Raw genomic sequence first — 18,575 nt, forward strand, 5'->3', positions numbered from 1 at the left:
TCATCATCATCATCATCTTTTCAGCTCCTGATACTTTCAAAGCACTTAAAATAGAGATAAAGGTGCAGCCCATGTTAACACCCTACAGAGTTATACCAGAGCATAGAATCTTTGTAGAGCTGGGAGAGCTTAGCAATCTCCTGCCCATGTCTCCCACCTCCTTGGAGGCCAGAATCCCCACCAAACCACACCTGGAGCTACTGGAAGATTCAGGCTGCTGAAACCCAGAGCAGTGCCCTTTCCGCCCTGCCCTATTGTCACAGCAGCAGCCTGAAATCTGGGGAACCCACAAAGCATCCTGGGGTTTACAGGACTCTACCACCTACCTTTAACTAGTCTCACTTATGGTGGTGGTTGATGTGTAGATGGGATCATCACCACCACATTTTTTTTTTTTTTTTGAGACAGAGTTTCCCTCTTGTTGCTCAGGCTGGAGTGCAATGTCACGATCTCAGCTCACCACAACCTCTGCCTCCTGGGTTCAAGCAATTCTCCTGCCTCAGCCTCCCTAAAAGCTGGGATTACAGGCATATGCCACCATGCCCAGCTAATTTTGTATTTGTAGTAGAGACGGGGTTTCTCCATGTTAATCAGGCTGGTCTTGAACTCCTGACCTCAGGTGATCCGCCTACCTCAGCCTTCCAAAGTGCTGGGATTACAGGCGTGAACCACTGCACCCAGTCTCACCACCACATTTAATGGGAAGAATTTTGTAGCCTTCTGATGAGAAAAAAAGGAAGACAGCATTAAAAAAGTAATTCATGTGAAAAATAAATGTGTGAATTATTTTCTAAAACCAATAGCATAATAGAATAACACAAATAATAAACCTGGTTCAAAGACTGACTTGGAAATATTGGAAGCCACTAACTTGAACTGATTTAACTTAGAATGAAAGATCTAGTTTGACTCTGAGAGTTGGGAGGTTCAAGTATCTTAAGACCGTTCTCTGAGAATGCAGTTAAGTCCCACTTTGTTTTTCTTTTTCTTTTTTGAGACAGGATTTTACTCTGTTGCCCAGGCTTGAGTGCAGTAGCACTATCAGGGCTCACTGCAACCTCCACCTCCCAGGCTCAGGTGATCCTCCAGCCTCTGCCACCCAGGTAACTGGGACTACAGATGCCCACCACCATGCTTTGTTAATTTTTCTGTGGAGACAAGATCTCAATATGTTGCCCAGGCCGGTCTCCAACTCCTGGGCTCAAGCAATCCTCCTGCCTTGGCCTCCCAAATTGCTGGGATTATAGGCATGAGCCACCACTCCCTACCCAAATTCCACTTTTTTCTAGAAAGGGAATCTTTGATGGTTGAGAGAAAGAAAATTTAAATTAAAAGGCTAGGGGAAAAGCAGTCTACATCAATGATTGGAAAGAAAACCTTCAAAGTCTAGATTACAAAAAGACAAGCAAATTTCCCTTGGCAGCAGGGAAGACCCAGGAGTTGAGGAAGAAGCACTGGGTGGAATGAGCCGACAGGTCTGAGGTAACAACCTCTTACGCAGAGCATGGTTTTCCTGCAGCGCTTGAAATAAGCACCAACTCAGGGGCTCCGGGACAGAAATGATGTGAATGTCAAAGCAGAAAGTAAAATGACTGTTCCCTTCCTCCGGCTTCCCTGAGAACACATTTAAGATATACCGTTTAAAGCCAGGCATGATGGCTCACGCCCGTAATACCAGCACTTTGGGAGGCCCAGGTGGGCGGATCACAAAGTCAGGAGATCGAGACCACCCTGGCTAACTTGGTGAAACCCTGTCTCTACTAAAAATACACACACACACAAAAATTAGCCTGTCATGGTGGCATGCACCTGTAGAGCCAGCTACTCAGGAGGCTGAGGTAGGAGACTCACTTGAGCCCAGGAGGCAGAGGTTGCAGTGAGCCAAGATCACACTACTGCACTCCAGCCTGGGTGACAGAGTAAGACGCTGTCTCAAAAATATATATATGTATACATAAAAAGTGTTAAATGCTTAAAATTCTGTAGGTAAAGGCAAACATAAGCAGGAAACTTGGAGAAATAATTTCAACACGTGATGAAGTATTGATTTCCTTTATATGAAATATATCTTTAAAAATTAGTAAAATATCAATAGAAAAAGGGCAAAAGACATAAACCAATTTACTGAAAGAATATGCAAATGGCCAAAAAACTTGGAACAACTGCATATTATAATTCAAGCAAAATGAGATTTTAACCTCGTATTAGTTACGAGAAAATATTAATAGATATTAAATGTAAAGCCCTATATAAACACTAGTTGGCTAGGCATGGTGGCTCACACCTGTTATCTCAACACTTTGGGAGGCCAAGGCAGGAGATCACTGAGGCCAGGAGTTTGAGTCTAGCCTAGGCAGCATAGCAAAAACTTGTCTCTACAAAAACAATGTTTTTTTAATTAGCCAGTTGTGGTGGCACACACTTGTAGTCCTAGCTATTAATACTTGGGAGGCCGAGGTGGGAGGATCCCTTGAGTCTAGGAGTTCCAGGCTGCAGTGAGCTATGATCACAGTTGTACTCCAGCCTGGGCAATAGAGCAAGACCCTGTCTCTAAAACAAAAAATAAAACGCACATTAGTTAATATCACTTACTATTTTCATTTTACAAAGTTCTTATTTTTGTTCTAAATATACTATATGAAAAGTAAGAGCCCTGCTGTCCTTAGCAATGATGGACTTAGAAATGTAGTTCTCAGACTTTTGTGTTCATCAGAATTGCCAGTAGGGCTTGTTCAAACAGTTTGCTGGGCCCCACCCCAGAGTTTATGATTCACTAAGTCTAGAGGGAGACCCAATAATTAGCCTTTATTTTAATTATTTATTTAGAGACAGGGTCTCACTCTGTTACCCAGGCTGGAATGCAGTGGCACCATCACAGCTCACTGCAGCCTTGACCTCCTAGTCTCAAGCAATCTTCCCACCTCGGCCTCCCCAGTAGCTGGGGCCACAGGTGTGTTCCACCATACCTAGCTAATTTGTTTCTGTTTTTGTAGAGATGAGGTCTCCCTGTGTTGCCCAGGTCTTGAACTCCTGGGCAGGATCATCCCACCTCAGCCTCTCAAAGCATTGGAATTACAGGTGTGAGCCACTGTGCTGGCCACTAATTAGCCTTTCTAACAAATTCTCTAGTGATTGCTGGTTTGGCTGCATCACATTTGGTCCAGGAACCACACTTTCAGTACTACCATACTAGAATAAATTGAGTATTAGAAAATTATGGTTACCATCTTTTAAAAGCATTGTCTTAGGGACAGAAGACAAATAGGAGACTAATCTAAAGTAATGGCAAAACACTTTAGGTCTTTTATTTAAATGCCTTTCTCCTAAATTTACATCAATAACCAATAACTTACTCCTAGGCAACTATTGTGTTGCTCATAAAGTTAGATAGGGCTTATCTTCTAGACTTTTTGTGTTTTCTTTTCTTCTTTTTTTTTTTTTTTTTTTTTTTGAGACAGAGTCTCGCTCTGTTGACCAGGCTGGAGTGTAGTGGCACGATCTCGGCCCACTGCAACCTCCGCCTCCTGGGTTCAAGCAGTTCTGTCTCTGCCTCCCAAGTAACTGGGATTACAGGTACCCACCACCACGCCTGGCTAATTTTTGTATTTTTAGTAGAAACAGAGTTTCACCATCTTGGCCAGGCTGGTCTTGAACTCCTGACCTCGTGATCCACCCGCCTCGGCCTCCTAGAGTGCTGGGATTACAGGCGTGGGCCACTGTGCCAGGCCAACTTTTTATATTTTCTAATATACCCATGCTTGACCTTTTTTTCATTTTGGTTCTACTAAGCGTCTCAGTCCTTTGAGGAACTGAAATGCTGTATGTTAAATACAAGTGAGTCCCATTCAGAGTCTTAGGTGTGTATCTTCCTTTTACATTATTATTTCTTTTTAAAAGGTTTACTTCAAAAACTTGGCAGGTAAATGTTTCAATTTTATATTAATAAGGTAGACTGGTAAATCATGAAAAGTTCATATATAAACTAGGATCATTAGTTTGAATCTGCATTCACCTAATAATCTTATATTCACTGCCTTTGTCTTAGATGTAGCAAGACAATTCTAAACATCCCTTGGGCTCTTAGGCATTTTAAAACACTTTAGGAATTTCTACAGAAAACCATTTCTCTTGTTTATATTTCTCTATGGCTACAATTATAATATAGTCTAGCTTTTTCCCAGAAATGGTAGAAAATGTTTAAATACTCCATCAGTTCCTTTACTTTGTCTAATATTAAACAGATTTTCCCACATTCCAAGAAGAGATGGGTATTTGTTCCTCAATAATTATATTAATTACTAGATAAATCTTAAAATAAAAACTTAGAAGCATCAGAAATATCCGGTTTTCCCTATCCCAGGAAAAGTATTTCATCAAGGTCAAATCTATTATAATTTTATACGCATACGTAGAATATAACTGAGAAGCTCAGTCGCCATCCACCAGTTAGAAAGAAGCACTGATTAAGCATTTGCACAAAAGAGGACAGTCAGTTCATGTCCCCAGTAGGGCAGCAAAATTAACAAATGAATTAATTAACCCTTATTTACATCCTATTTTAAAGCCAAGATTTAAGTAAAGCTTTTGTCAAAGGTATGTAGCTGAACTTGGTTTACAAACTAAAAGTGCAAGAACTGTGAAAGCCAAATACTTTGTGGGCTGCCATCAGGGGAAACCTCTCCTTAATTAACTCTGGGGCTTAAAGTGTAGATAAAAAGATCATTGTGAGACATGCCAATTGTTCTTCCAAGATTTGGGTCTTAGCAGGTATTTGGGCATGTGTTGAATAACTGAAAGGACCAAGTTGCTAGTAACAGGGAAAGAGGTTCTCACATTCATGTGAGAATACTGGAATCAAGTAGGCTTACCAGCTCTGGAACCAGATAAACCTCCAGTTATTTTATTTATTTTTATTTTTATTTTTAATTTTAATTTTTAATTTATTTATTTATTTTTGAGAAGTCTCACTCTGTCGCCCAGGCTGGAGTGCAGTGGTGAGATCTCGGCTCACTGCTACCTCCATCTCCCGGGTTCAAGCAATTCTCCTGCCTCAGCCTCCCAAGTAGCTGGGACTACAGGCGTGAGTCACCACGCCTGGCTAATTTTTGTAGTTTCGATAGAGACAGGGTTTCACTGTGTTGGCCAGACTGGTCTGAAACTCCTGACCTCAAGCGATCTGCCCACTTCAACCTCCCAAAATGCTTCAATTGTGGCTTAATTTAGCTGGGTACAGCTAAATTAATCTTATTAATCCTGTTTAATTCATTTTACGTTAGAATGTCTAGTGACCTGTGTATGTCTATAAGTACACACATAGCACATAGACTCACATGGAAGCATAAACTATACATGATATTGACTGATTTTCTATTTAAGCAAATTAAAAATTGTTTGCTTATGTTTGTTTGCTTACACAATAACAAAAGAAAACTTCAACCAAGAACATTTAAATAACTAGGATCCAGTAACTACCCTCCTTAGCTAAGAGATTTAAGTAACCATCTTGGTTTCTTGGAAAAACCAATAATAGCTAGTGGCTGTATGGGACGCGTTGCATAGTAGCCATACAAAAAACCACACTCACATGCCTGATAACGTGCACTTATTTCTGAGCTCCACCCCATTCGTTGTGGGCCCTGCAGAGTGGAAATCTGCCAAGGCTCTGCCCTGCTCTGCAGGCCTGTCCTTTTGCTTGTCAGAGATCCAACCAAACTGAAGCCTAAATTTCAATCCAAGTGAAATATCTGAGGCCATTGCCTGAGCCAAAAATAAAAATGCAGCAGGAGAAGAACCCCACATGAACACAGCAGAAGCATTTCAGTGACCTCGACTCAGGGCAGGGGCCTTTAGCAGTTTCCTGTGACCTCCCTGTGTGCAGCTAGACTCTGGAAGGGTGCAGACAAAGCCATTGGGCCTGTCTCTAATTGGTCTCACATCATCAGCATTCCAGAACAGGAAACTGTCTGCAGCCAGGAATTCTTGCTTCTTTGCCATAATATTTGAGAAGCAGACCTTTTCCCCCCTGCACATATTTAGTTCTGCTAGTTTGCAGCAGGTTCATTTTCCTGGTTTCAATAGCTGTAATAAGAACATCATGTCTGGCCTGTCTCTTGGTGGTGGACTATTAGATTGCTAGAATATGAACTTCTTCCTCACTTGCTAATGTTTTGGGTCAAAGACTGTTCATAAAATATATATTCTCATTCTATGGTGCTTTTTTTTTTTTTTAGGAGTATCTGTCTGTTACCCAGGCTGGAGTGCAGTGGTGGGATCTTGGCTTACTGCAAACTCTGCCTCCTGGGTTCAAGTGATTCTCCTGCCTCAGCCTCCTGAGAAGCTGGGATTACAGGCACGCATATGGTGCATTTATTAAAATTCAAAGTGAGATTTATACGGCCCCAAGATGGGGAAGATGTTCTCCTGCTCCTATCTCAAGGAGGAGGGACCTTGTTCATCAGGGCACACATAAATAATTAGGAGTGCCCCGAGAGCACCCACAAAGCCGAACTCCAGTCCCCACTTCCTGGTCCCATGTCTTGTGGTGTAACCAGTGTTGACATACACCCAGTTAACTGCAGTGTAGCTGTCCCAATAGTTAAAACACAAACACACTTCCAGATAGTAATATCTAATATATACACTATCCAGATAGTAATATATATATAATAGATACACTTCCAGATAGTAATATATGATATATATACATGTGTGTGTATATATATGGTGTTTCAACTATTTTAATCAAATGATATGTTTAAAATATGTTATTGTGCAAGTTAAATGAATAAGTACACTACACTGGACCTTATTGGTTGGTCAGAATGTAAGCCAGGAGGTGACACTTGCAAATTCAGTGTGGGGTGCTATGTAAGCATAACTGGGTACTCTCTCTCTGATGCATTTTCTAGTAGATTAGGTCACTAGCTCTCAAAAGGGATGATTTTGTTCCCCCAGAGGCGTTTGGCAGTGTTTGGAGATACTGCTGGTTGTCACAACTGGTAGGAGGGGATGATGTGGCTACTAGCATCTAGATAGAGGCCAGGGATGCTGGTGCATGTCCTATGATGCACAAGACAGCCCCTCGCATCAAAGACTTATCACCCAAAATGTCAGTATTGCCAAGGTTAAGATCCTTATGTGTGAGAAAAAATGAAGCAATTAATGTTTTCAAGAAAGAAATGGAAAAACCCACTGGATGACTTTGGTCAATAACAATGTTTCCCTGACGTTGCATTCTCCATGACACTGCAAAGTGAGGACGTCAGCCTTTGTTTTCTGTGATGTACAGCAACATCCCTAACAGTGGAACTGCTTATCACTGGCCTGGATGACTCAGAAATGAAGACACCAGCTTTCATTTGATGTATCACACAGGAACACCAAAGAGACAGCTCTCTTTCATTACCCGTTGCAATTTTCAGCAGAGATGATTACTTTGATAGATTTGCCTTATATGAAAGACGTGTTCCTGAAAAGTTGTATTTGTTAAATCATATTTTAAATATAGTCAAGAAACTCAGTGAGCACTCAGGGGCCAATGGATTCTTTTAAAGTGAAAAAATAAAATCCTACTCTCAAAGAGAAACACACCCATATATTGCATTTTTTAATGTAAATATTTATCCTGAACTTTACATTTTTATTACAGGGCTCCATAAATTTTATGTAAGAGAACAATTTCCCTTTCTCCTTTTTTTTTTTCCTTCCTTGATTCTTTTCCTTTAAAGAGAAAAGGGGAGGGGGAGGCATTAACTATAGATTCTCTGAATTTGGAAAGGTCATTGATCAATCTATCCATACTACAGTTTAAAAGATACCTGCTGGGTTACAAATTGTTAGAAAATAGGACTTGGTTCTATTTTGAAATCATTAATTTTTTTTTATCTCATGCTTTTTTTTTTTTTTTTTTTTTTTTTTTTCAGTTACTGACCTTTGGCTAGAAAGAGCAGGTGCACTCAGTTCTTCCATCACCCCATGGATGTTTGTTGCACCAGAAATATCCGATAAGACTCAATCTCTTCACTTGCTGGAGCCTGGTATCAGCAGAGATAAGGGAGTGGTACTGAAGGAACCCAGGGTTTTTCCTCCTTATCAATCACTGCCCTGGGGCAACATCCCTAGGTGTATAAATCACTGACTAACCCAGCAGGCGAAAGGAGGCAGGAAGGAGGAAATTTATTTGATAAAGCTACCATTAGTGTCACTTTTGTGATAGAAGGTTACAGAGGTGTGACCAGTGGGGACAAAGCCATTACCACTAGGAAGGAGCTGGCCTGGATGAGAGAGGCTCTAGAAGACATGGGTCTGACCTTTACCCTCACTGGAAGGAGGAGGGGACTGGGAAGAGGAAGATGCTAGAGGTGATCCTGCTTTGTCCAGGATAGCACCTGTGTCAAGGAGACAGGTGCTAGAGTCACCTGTGGGGGGCACTGTCATACCCTTTGCATAGTTCTTCCACTTACAAGTATGTTTCTCATGTTAGTCTTACAGCAACCCAGTAAGCAGCATTTTGCAAATAAGAAAACCAAAGCACCAAGAACTTAAGTAATAACTTGCCCAAGGTCACTCAGCTACAAAGAAGGGTTTGTGGTTCGGCGTAGGTGTTCTGATTGGAAGCCCTGTGTTCCCCTATGTGATGGCACCCTGCTCTCGCTTAGGATGGCCAGGCCTCGGCCCGGCAGTGTGGCGCTCGGTAAGAGCCTTGGCTGGGCTGCCAGCAACCCCAGGTTTCAGTCACGACTCTGTCTCCAACTCACTGCGTCCCCGGTAGGCAATCGCTAGCCCTCTTGGAGTCTCTGTTTTCTCATCTAGGCAAGGAGGAGGTTGACTGAGATGTCCTCGGGTCTCCATAGTGACATGACAGGCAGTCTGAGGGGCACCGTGGCTGCCCCCTTGCAGTTTGCTAAGCACTTCCCACCACAGCCAAGAACTGTGAAAACACTGCATCCATCATGTTACCAGAGTCCGAAGCACCCTAGGAGGTGGGTGCTATGTAGTCTCCATCTAGCTGATAAGGACACTGAAGCGCAGAAAACTCAGAACGATGACATGACTTGCTTCAGGTCATTGTCTACTCAGAGTGTCACACAGAATACCACAGACTGGGTGGCTTGGACAAGAGAAATGTGCTGTCCCCAGTTTTGGAGGCTGAAAGTTTCAGATTAGGGTGTTAGCAGGGTTGGCTTCTGGCGAGGCCTCTCTCCCTGGCTTGCAGAGGACCCCGTCTCTGTGTGTCCTCACATGGCGCTGCCTCTGAGGCCTTTGGGGTCGTGCTGTTCTTCTAAGGACACTTATGCTCTTGGATCACGGTCTTACCCTCATGACCTCATTTAATCTTTTTTTTTTTTTTTTTTTTTTGAGACAGGGTTTTGCTCTTGTTGCCCAGGCTGAGTGCAGTGGCATGATCTCAGATCACTGCAAACCTCTGCCTCCCAGATTCAAGTGAGTCTCCTGCCTCAGCCTCCCGAGTAGCTGGGATCACAGGCGTACATCACCACACTCTGCTAATTTTGTATTTTCAGTAGAGTCGGTGCTTCACCATGTTGGCCAAGCTGGTCTCAAACTCCTGACCTCAGGTGATCTGCCCACCTGAGCCTCCCAAAGTGCTCAGATTACAGGTGTGAGTCACCACACCTATCCACTTCATTTAATCTTGATTACCTCCTAAGCATAGTGTCTCCAAATATAGTCACATTGTGGGTAAGGGGTTCAACATATGAATAACGGGGAGACACTGTTCAGTTCATAGCAGTCACACAGCCAGGAATTGATGTGAAGCTCCTTGCCAGCTTGTCTCACCACCTCTTCATTTTACTTGGCACAGAGAGCTGAGCTGGAGGTGGAGCTGCTGGGTGCGGGAAGTCCTGTCTTCCTGTAGCAAGTCACGGCCTCCTCTCCAAGTTATGAGGGTGGGTAGGAAGATCTTTCTTTCACTAAGCCCTCTGGGTCCTGAATGGAGCTGGGGGTAAGCCTGTGGCAGATGAGGAGATAGTGACCCCAAGACCATCCTGCACCCAGCACTGAAACTCAAGACGTTTCGGGAAAAGCACAAGAGGCCTGAGGCTGAGCCCTCAGGTTGGGTTCCTTCATAGCCTTCTTGGAACCCAGTGCAGTTCTGGACCCTCCCTGAATGCTGCAGGTGGAACAAAATCACACAGGTGCAATTCCTGGGCTCCTAGGAGTTGGTACAAGTTGCCTATCCTTGTGGAAGGATGAAAACTCAGTCCACATCTGCAAACCACTTCCTGGAGCAGCTGTATTTGAGCTTGTCAATTACTCATTATTAAAAACTTTGCAGACCAAATGCAGTAGCTCACGCCTGTAATCCTAGCACTTTGGGAGGCCAAGGCAGGTGGATCACCTGAAGTCAGGAGTTCCAGACCAGCCTGGTCAACGTGGCAAAGCCCTCTCTCTACAAAAAATGCAAAAAGTAGCCAGGTGTGGTGGTGGGTGCCTGTAGTCCCAACTACTCAGGAGGCTGAGGTGGGAGGATCACTTGAGCCCAGGAGGCAGAGGGTACAGTGAGCTGAGGTCACACCACTGCACTCCAGCCTGGGTGACAGGGTGAGACCCTGTCTCCAAAATAAAGAAATAAATAAAAACTTTGCTGTAAAAACCAGTTATTCAGACTCTTGTGCAGGCTTCCACCAAGCCAAACAACAAAGTAGTCATCCACCTGGAGTATTTCCTCGCTACAAATTACAATATCTGTCATAGTGTTGGAAAAATGTTTTCTTCCTACTCTCTCCTGCTTTAATGTTCATGCTCATGTTATAAAGGTAGATTTACAAAGGTAGGAGTTTTTTCCTAATTTTTAAAAAATTCACAAGACTTATTAGACCACAGGATGTCATCCAGAAAATGAAAATGTGTCCTTTTATCTTTTCAACCTGTCAAAAAAGGCAGCTAGTTAACAGAGAACCACTTAGCTCATGTTAGCTGATGTAGAAAGCTACCTTGCCACAGACGTAATGCTGTGGCTGTCACTGGTATGCCGAGCGTTTTCACGAGACACTTCCCCCTCATTTTCTGTCATTGCCCACACTCCCTTCTCCATGGAGAGCTTCTGGTGCTCTGTCCATTGTCACTATAACCAGAATTGCTGGGTGACTGCTGACTTCTCCCCATTCATAAGCCCTAAGCTAGTTCAGATCAGAAAAGCAAAAATGTTTTTCTAGTGAAATTCCACCTTGAGCATTTTGGAAAAGCAAACAGTTCATTTCAGTGAGTCATTTCTCTTCCCATTGGCAGGTTTGTCCAGAGCAGTAGATTGTGCCACCAGCTGCACCTGAGGCCATGGGGCTTCCATTGGTGTCTTGCTGGCTTCTGTCTTGCTCATGATATCCATGGTTGACTTTTGCAGGTGTGAAAGCTGTGGGGCCGTTTTCCATTCTGAATGCAAAGAAAAGTCTGTCCCCTGCCCGAGGTGTGTTCGCCGAGAGCTGCAGAAGAAGCAGAAGTCTTTCTGGCAGAGACTGAACGTGGACGAGAGTCTAGAGGAGGCTTGCACCATGTTTGAGCTGTCCTACCAGAACACCTGACTCAGGCCGACCCAAGGCCCGGGATTCACCGATCAACAATCCATCAGCCCCAGAGCGGCTTCCTACTGGCCAGTTAGACCCCTTTGGAAGAAGAGTATGTCTCCTCTTCAGCTAGATATAGATATATATATTTATTTATATAAACACAAATACCTATACGTCCCATACTTATGCTCTGTGTACCTCATTGTCTAAAAGATCCACAGAACATCTGTGGCTCAAGAAACTACCAATAGCTGGATTACACTTAGCCAAGAATTTCAGCTGCTTGCTCCCAGACAAAATGTGGTATACACAATGCTTTATAGTTCCGACTTTTCTTTTTCTGTCTCTCGGGACATTTTATTATCCGAGACGCAAGAGGAAGCATTTCCTGCAGAAAACGGCGCTTTAGGTTATTTTTGTGCTATTTATTTTTAGCCTCCACAGAGGCTGAGGTAACTGAGGCAGGCACTCATCATCTGTTTCATAAGAAAACCTTCAAAACGCAAGAGACTCCTGGGTCCTTCCAGGACCTAGTGTCCCCGGCTCTCCCGCCTCAATTCTTCCCATAGAGGCGGGAATCACCCAAGCAGAGCCGAATGGCTGAAACAGGAGCCAAGCTCCCTCTGACAGAAAGCATACACCCCTGATTTATGAGGAGAGCTGGTTCTGGTTTTGAAGTTAATCTCAGAAGGTTTTTTTTTCCTGAGAAAAGAAGAAACCTCTGCGACCAATAACTGCATGTTGTCGGTCTGTTTCCTGGTACGAATCCGAACACCCGCCTAACGATGTGGCGCTCCACCATGTTTATCAGGCTGTCCACATGGCTTTCTTAAAAACGGTTTTCAGCGGGTGCCCATAAGTGATATTTATGATGTTTTTCATGCTGCTGGCCGGAGGAAATGTCCTGGGATTGTCGTTAAAGACATCAGCGTATAGACTGGTAGATAAGGGTATGTGGTATGTTATATGGTACGTATATTCAAAGAGAAGGTCGTTTCAGTTTCTTTTCTCAGAATCCTGTGTAGGCACTGCCTATCTATTCATTTTAAATGCTTTATGTCTCATTGTTCTTCCTGCACTTTCATTTCGACGTTTGTCAATGTAACCATTCTTGCTTTCTCATTTTTTTGTTTAAAAAATCAGAGTAGGCTGGGCGCAGTGGCCTGTAATCCCAGCACCTTGGGAGGCCTAGGTGGGTAGATCACCTGAAGTCAGGAGTTCTTAACTACCCTGGCCAGCATGGTGAAACCCCATCTCTACTAAAAATACAAAATATTAGCCAGGTGTGGTGGCAGGCACCTGTAATCCCAGCTACTCAGGAGACTGAGACAGGAGAATCACTTGAACCCAGGAGAGGGAGGCTGCAGTGAGCCAAGATCGCACCATCGCATCCCAGCCTGGGCAACAAGATCCAAACTCCAGGTCAAAAAAAATATACAAAAAAAAAAAATCAGAGTAATGTGGAACTTCAAAATACCAACTTCGGACTATTAAGAAAATACCAAACTTACAAGTATAATTAATGAATTACATCTAATATTATTTAAATTATATATATATATAAATATATATATAATTGCCACCTTGAAGTAAAACAGAATGCTAAAATAACTCATAGGAGTCAGAAAGAACTGCTTTGCTATTCGGCAGGTAGCGTTCCCCCGCTGCAGTGCCCTTTGAAGAGCACGTGGCAGTCACTGTGACCGAAATGGCAGGTAGGACAGCCCTGGGACCCTGGCAGCTCCCATTCTTTCACCTTCACTATCTCTAGAGCAGGAAAATACGTTTATAATAAAACCGTTCTCAGTAGACTTTATGAGAAGGGTCTGTATCTTTCGCACTGAGGGATGCCTTCTATGCCTTCGTGGTTTAGTCGTTTTGCAGCTATTAGGATTAGTGGCGCACAAAATACTTGGTGCATTCAACCACATTGCTCCTTTCTCCCACGCTCCTCTCCCCTGAGATCCCAATGTACAATACTTTGTCCATCTAGAGATGTTCAGACTGACTCTGGTGCAGTTAAATGTAAGCATTTTCCCTCTCGACCGCGCCAGTTCCTTTGGCCCCAGACCACACATTTCACCCTCACAGCTCAGCACCACGCATGCGTTTCTTTTCTGACTATACAGTAGCCACAACCAAGGCTTGAAAACTTGTTAAAAGGCCAGGGCCCTATTCATGAGATGCCTCATGGTGCCTTTTACCCTTAGAAAAGCAGGTTGACGTTTCCCCCACTCTACTTAAAGTAGAGAATGTTGGACACAAAAGAAAAAGGTGGAAAATCTCAGACACTTGGCAAGCAAGCAAACAAATTTGATCATCTCCTTTCCTCCTCCCCTTGGTAAAATACAGTATTTATATTTTCCAGCCTCAGAGAAGATAGCAGAACATGATCTTTCACAAGAGAATTATAGACCTGCTTATTATAAAACAGATGTGCTCCCATGGCAAAGTGCCTTCTCCCTCCGCCCCCAGCTCCCTGTCACTGTAGCTTACTTTTGCCTTCACTGTAATTAATGTATCCGTGATTCCAACTGTCAGCCAGGCCATTCCCAGCACACTGCATTTGGAGACCTGAAGTGCAGGGCCATCTCCTCCCCTTCTAACATGTTTGTCCTACGCACAGAATTTCCTCTTCCAACTCACAGGCACCCAGGGGCTACCTGCCGAGAGTCAAGGGTGAAATTCTGGATCCCTGTTCAAAACGTCTTTGTTTTCACCATATTTAGAGGGCCCTGCTAAATATGAGCAGTCCCTGTGAACTCCTAAGGAGGACTTTCCACCCACATCATTTTCTGCTTATTTTCAAAAGGAAAACAAAAATCAATGTGTTATCACCATCAGCTACCCAGAGCTGGATCCATGGCCGGCTACTTCTGTTTCCTCTCTGTATCGTAAAACCCTGACAGCTTGGTCGGTGCTGGCCGCGAGCCTATGACATTCTCTGCCACCACCACCCGAATCTGATGGGTCAGAGTGGAGCCAGCTTGGGAGCTGGGTCTGCCATGAAAATTCAGAATTGCTGTTTTCAGCCCAGAATGCCTTGGTGCACATGAACGCCCCTTCTGTTTTCAACTCTAACAAATTACTTGGTGCCCTGTTAGGTAATGGTTCCACTGCTTAGAAACTGTTGAAACAAAAGCAAATCTGTGGATTACCTCCCCTTTCAGACCAAACTAATATCTGCTTTTCCTCGTGTTACATTTTTCATCTCATCTTAAATATCTTGGACGTGAAACATATGAAAAAAATGGCCAATTAATCTCCTGGAGTTGGCAACTGACTCCGGGGAACCGCTTTTTGCTGAAAGGCCCAGTCCCTGGTGTCTCACTTGAGGAAATCCCTCCTAAAAGTGCCAGAAACTCATGTGTGAGATCGTCCAACCCTGGTGAAATGTTGGCATCTAACCCCGCAGTAAAGCAGCCAGTTCCGAAAATAGACCTCATTTTGCACCACTGCAGGAAGGCCACAAAGTACTTAAAAAGCAGTGAACTGGAATCGGAGTAGTGTTCTTTCCAGGGCCACTCTTTGCAAAGCTAAAAGCCTCTTTATATGAAAACCATGTAAACTCTCAGTGGCCCCCGTTGCCTCACTGCCTTTTATAGGGACTGCATCATAGTCATTTTTACATCTGTAGTGCTAAAGGGTCATCTAGTTAGGAGCTTTCACACTGGATTCGCTGAGAGGGTCATCGCTGTCTGATTCTTCTAGAGTAGTCCTCCACCAAGAAGGGAATACAGTACGTCTAATACTTGGGATCTGTGGTTTGCAACACAGTGGTATCCTTCAGACTCCTGAAGAGGGACTGTGCCGTGACTTCCTTCCTGCTGCAGTGAGATCCGAGGTGTTTACATCACCCTAGTTGCTGAATGCAGCCTTTGCTAAGCTAGAGTACGTCCTTTGACGGAGGCTGGCCTCTGTTTTTGTCTCTGTGTGTCGTGTGTACACACTGAACGTGGACTATTTTCGATGCCTCCTCAAAGAGGCTTGGCTTCCAAACCTGGGAGTTTGTTCTCTACCCATTGGCCAAAAAGGCCATCCACAAATTAATATATCCAGGTGGGACTAGCACGATGCCAGGCACACTAAACACTTTCTGCAGAGGGGCGTGATCAGAGGAAGTAAAGGTGCATGCTGCTCCTCCTGTAGAGTCAAGCCAATGCTGTCACTCATGTGTTTGTGCAGAATTATTCATCTCCGTTGATCTGACACACTCTCTTGAAATCACTAGATTATGAAGCAAGTCTTCGCCTCCTGATTCCAACACTGCCTGGTTTCAACACAGGGGTTATTTTATTTTTTAACTTCCCCTAGTAAATAGAGATGTGTATAATTTTTGCCCATTTGATTTCTTGAGTTTTCTGCCCTACTTCTTTTCTTACTCTGAAATAACATGACAATATGGAGACACTGGAGCAACACTGAGAGACCCTCCTTCCCAGGATGAACTGAATCTGTAGTGGCACTCTCCAGTCTCCCTTGCGTCCGAGTCACTTGTTAGGACGGGCATTAGGCGCTTCATATGTTGCACACCCTGTGCGACTCTTCCGACCCTGAGTCAAGTAGAACTAACTGCTCAAGGTCGAATCCAGTGACCGGTGAATAAGCTCTGCTCAGTTAATGTAAACAGACAAGTGTTGATTTCTACCATGTGGAATGGTGTTTTGACAGTTAAGTCTAGCACCCAGCAGTCTCCTTATTGGTAAACGATTCTGATTTCATCGGATTCAAAAATCTCTAAATCAAGGGTCTTTCCTTAGTGTATTTTAATGGGTGCATGGCTAAGGTAAAATCCAATTCATTGTTAAACTCTAGGTAAAAAAGTATGGGATACCCTCTTAGGCATGCCGGTGGTTGTCAGTTTTATTTAAAGTGGGTTCCAGTCGGCCGGGCTTGGTGGCTCAGGCCTGTAATTCCAGCACTTTGGGAGGCTGAGGTGGGTGGATCACTTGAGGTCAGGAGTTTGAGACCAGCCTGACAAACATGGCAAAAACACAAAGATTAGGCCAAGCTTAGTGCCTCACACATGTAATCCCAGCACTTTGGGAAGCCAAGGTGGGTGGATCACTTGAAGTCAGGAGTTTGAGACCAGCCTGGCCAACATGGTGAAATCTCATCTCTACTGAAAATGTAAAAATTAGCCAAATGTTGTGGTGCATGCCTGTAATCTCAGCTACTTGGGAGACTGAGGCAGGAGAATCACTTGAACCCAGGAGGCAGAGGTTGTAGTGAGCTGAGATCATACCACTGCACTCCAGCCTGGGCAACAAAGCAAGACTCCTTCTCAGGAAAAAAAAAAAAAAAAAAAAAAAGTAGGTTCCAAATGATCACGTTATGTGGTATTGTCCTGGTAAAGGGCTGCTGATGTGACAGAAGGCATTGCTAGACTCAAGTGAGACAATTGCTATTTTGCTTTGTATTCTCCTTGTGAAAAGAGAAGCCACTAGCTGCTCGTCTTGTTAGAAAGCTCTTGAATGAAGCCAGTTGTTGCCCAGGGTAGAAGATTCAGGCACCTACAGCAACTCATAGCAACTTCTAACTCTTAGGAGAGTTCCCTCCTATTGGCTGTGAAGCTGCAAACCAGCCTCTTTCTTTTCCCTGGATCTCCCTTGCCCCTAGTTCTGAGCCCCAGCCCAGAGGCAGGCCTCACGGCTAATAAACCAGCTAGTGGACAAGTGGGGCCTGTGGCTCCTCCATGTTGGCCTTCCCTTGTGTCTCTTGTCCCTGTAGGAGTGCCTTATAGTACTGTCTCCTGCTTCTAGTCTAGTCTATCTGAACCACTTGAAGCCTGCAGGACCCTTCAACTAAATCTGGATCCCTTTGCTTCTTCCCTGCTGGCTGCTCTTCATATAGATGCGCTTGGAGCCTGTGCATTCCATGACGCATGTCAGACCTTTCACCTTGTTCAACCCGGTGTGCCTTAACCTCAGGAGTAAAGGGAATCATGTCGGAGACACGTGGTTAAAGTAGAATGGTACAAACATTGGCTTCTTAGTGCCATTAGCAGTTTTACCAGGAAATACAAAAGATGCAACCACATGTTTTCCCTTTGTTTTATGCTGTCCTTAAATCCCTCTTTTTATTTGTTTGTTTGCTTTCATTAACCAAACTCAGGGGAATGTCACGATGTCACCAAGGCCAATGGGTAGAGAAATAAAATCCAGCCATTCAGAATTGAATCTGTAAAGTCAGTGACCTTAGGCTTTTCAGTTTGAAAATTACACAAACACGGCCGGGCGTGGTAGCTCACGCCTATAATCCCAGCACTTTGGGAGGCCGAGATGGGTGAATCATGAGGTCAAGAGATCGAGACCATCCTGGTCAACATGGTGAAACACCGTCTCTACTAAAAATACAAAAAGTTAGCTGGGCATGGTGGCGCACGCCTGTAGTCCCAGCTACTGGGGAGGCTGAGGCAGGAGAATTGCCTGAACCCAGGAGGCGGAGGTTGCAGTGAGCTGAGATCAAGCCATTGCACTCCAGCCTGGGTAACAAGAGCGAAACTCTGTCTCAAAAAAAAAAAAAAAAAGAAAGAAAAGAAAAGAAAATTACACAAACACAAGGATTTTCTTACCGTTCACCTTTCAAAAGTTTTCTTTTTATTTTGCCACCTGTTTTCCAAATAAGAAGTGGGAAGCCTTTTAGATAAATTGTGATAAAAATATCTCTTTGTGTGATGTGTGCAGTCCACTGAGCTATCAAATTAGGCTTTGGCTGCTGGCGGCCTAGGTTCTAGCTTTGGTCACCTATCAGAATCTTACTGTTTCACTGGACACAGTGGCATGTGCCTACAGTCCCAGCTATTTGGGAGGCTGAGGTGGGAAGATTGCTTAAGCCAAAGAGCCTAGGCAATATGGTGAAACCCATCTCAAAAAACAAACAAACAAAAAAAGAAGCAGAGCGTTGCTGTGAATAGCTTCTAGCCTACCCTAGAAAATATATATTTTAAATCTGTTTCTTAGGAATAGTAGCTAAAAGAAGGAATCATCATAGGAGGGAAAGTGACTGGCTGAGTAGCTCACACCTGTAATCCCAGCACTTTGGGAGGCC

General features: G+C 43.9%; 1 protein-coding gene across 1 annotated transcript in view; it reads left to right on the plus strand.

Moving 5' to 3' along the window:
• PLEKHM3 (pleckstrin homology domain containing M3) overlaps window positions 1-17,687 on the plus strand; it is a 209,493-nt gene extending 191,806 nt beyond the window's left edge. Inside the window, exon 8 of the mRNA XM_003925603.4 lies at window positions 11,363-17,687. Coding sequence (XP_003925652.2) covers window positions 11,363-11,540 — 178 coding nt within the window. The 3' untranslated portion in view covers window positions 11,541-17,687. The remainder of the gene's footprint in view (window positions 1-11,362) is intronic.
• The last annotated feature ends 888 nt before the right edge of the window (window positions 17,688-18,575 follow it).

This window comes from Saimiri boliviensis, chromosome 5 (assembly GCF_048565385.1).
Source record: "Saimiri boliviensis isolate mSaiBol1 chromosome 5, mSaiBol1.pri, whole genome shotgun sequence".
Lineage (NCBI taxonomy): Eukaryota > Metazoa > Chordata > Mammalia > Primates > Cebidae > Saimiri > Saimiri boliviensis.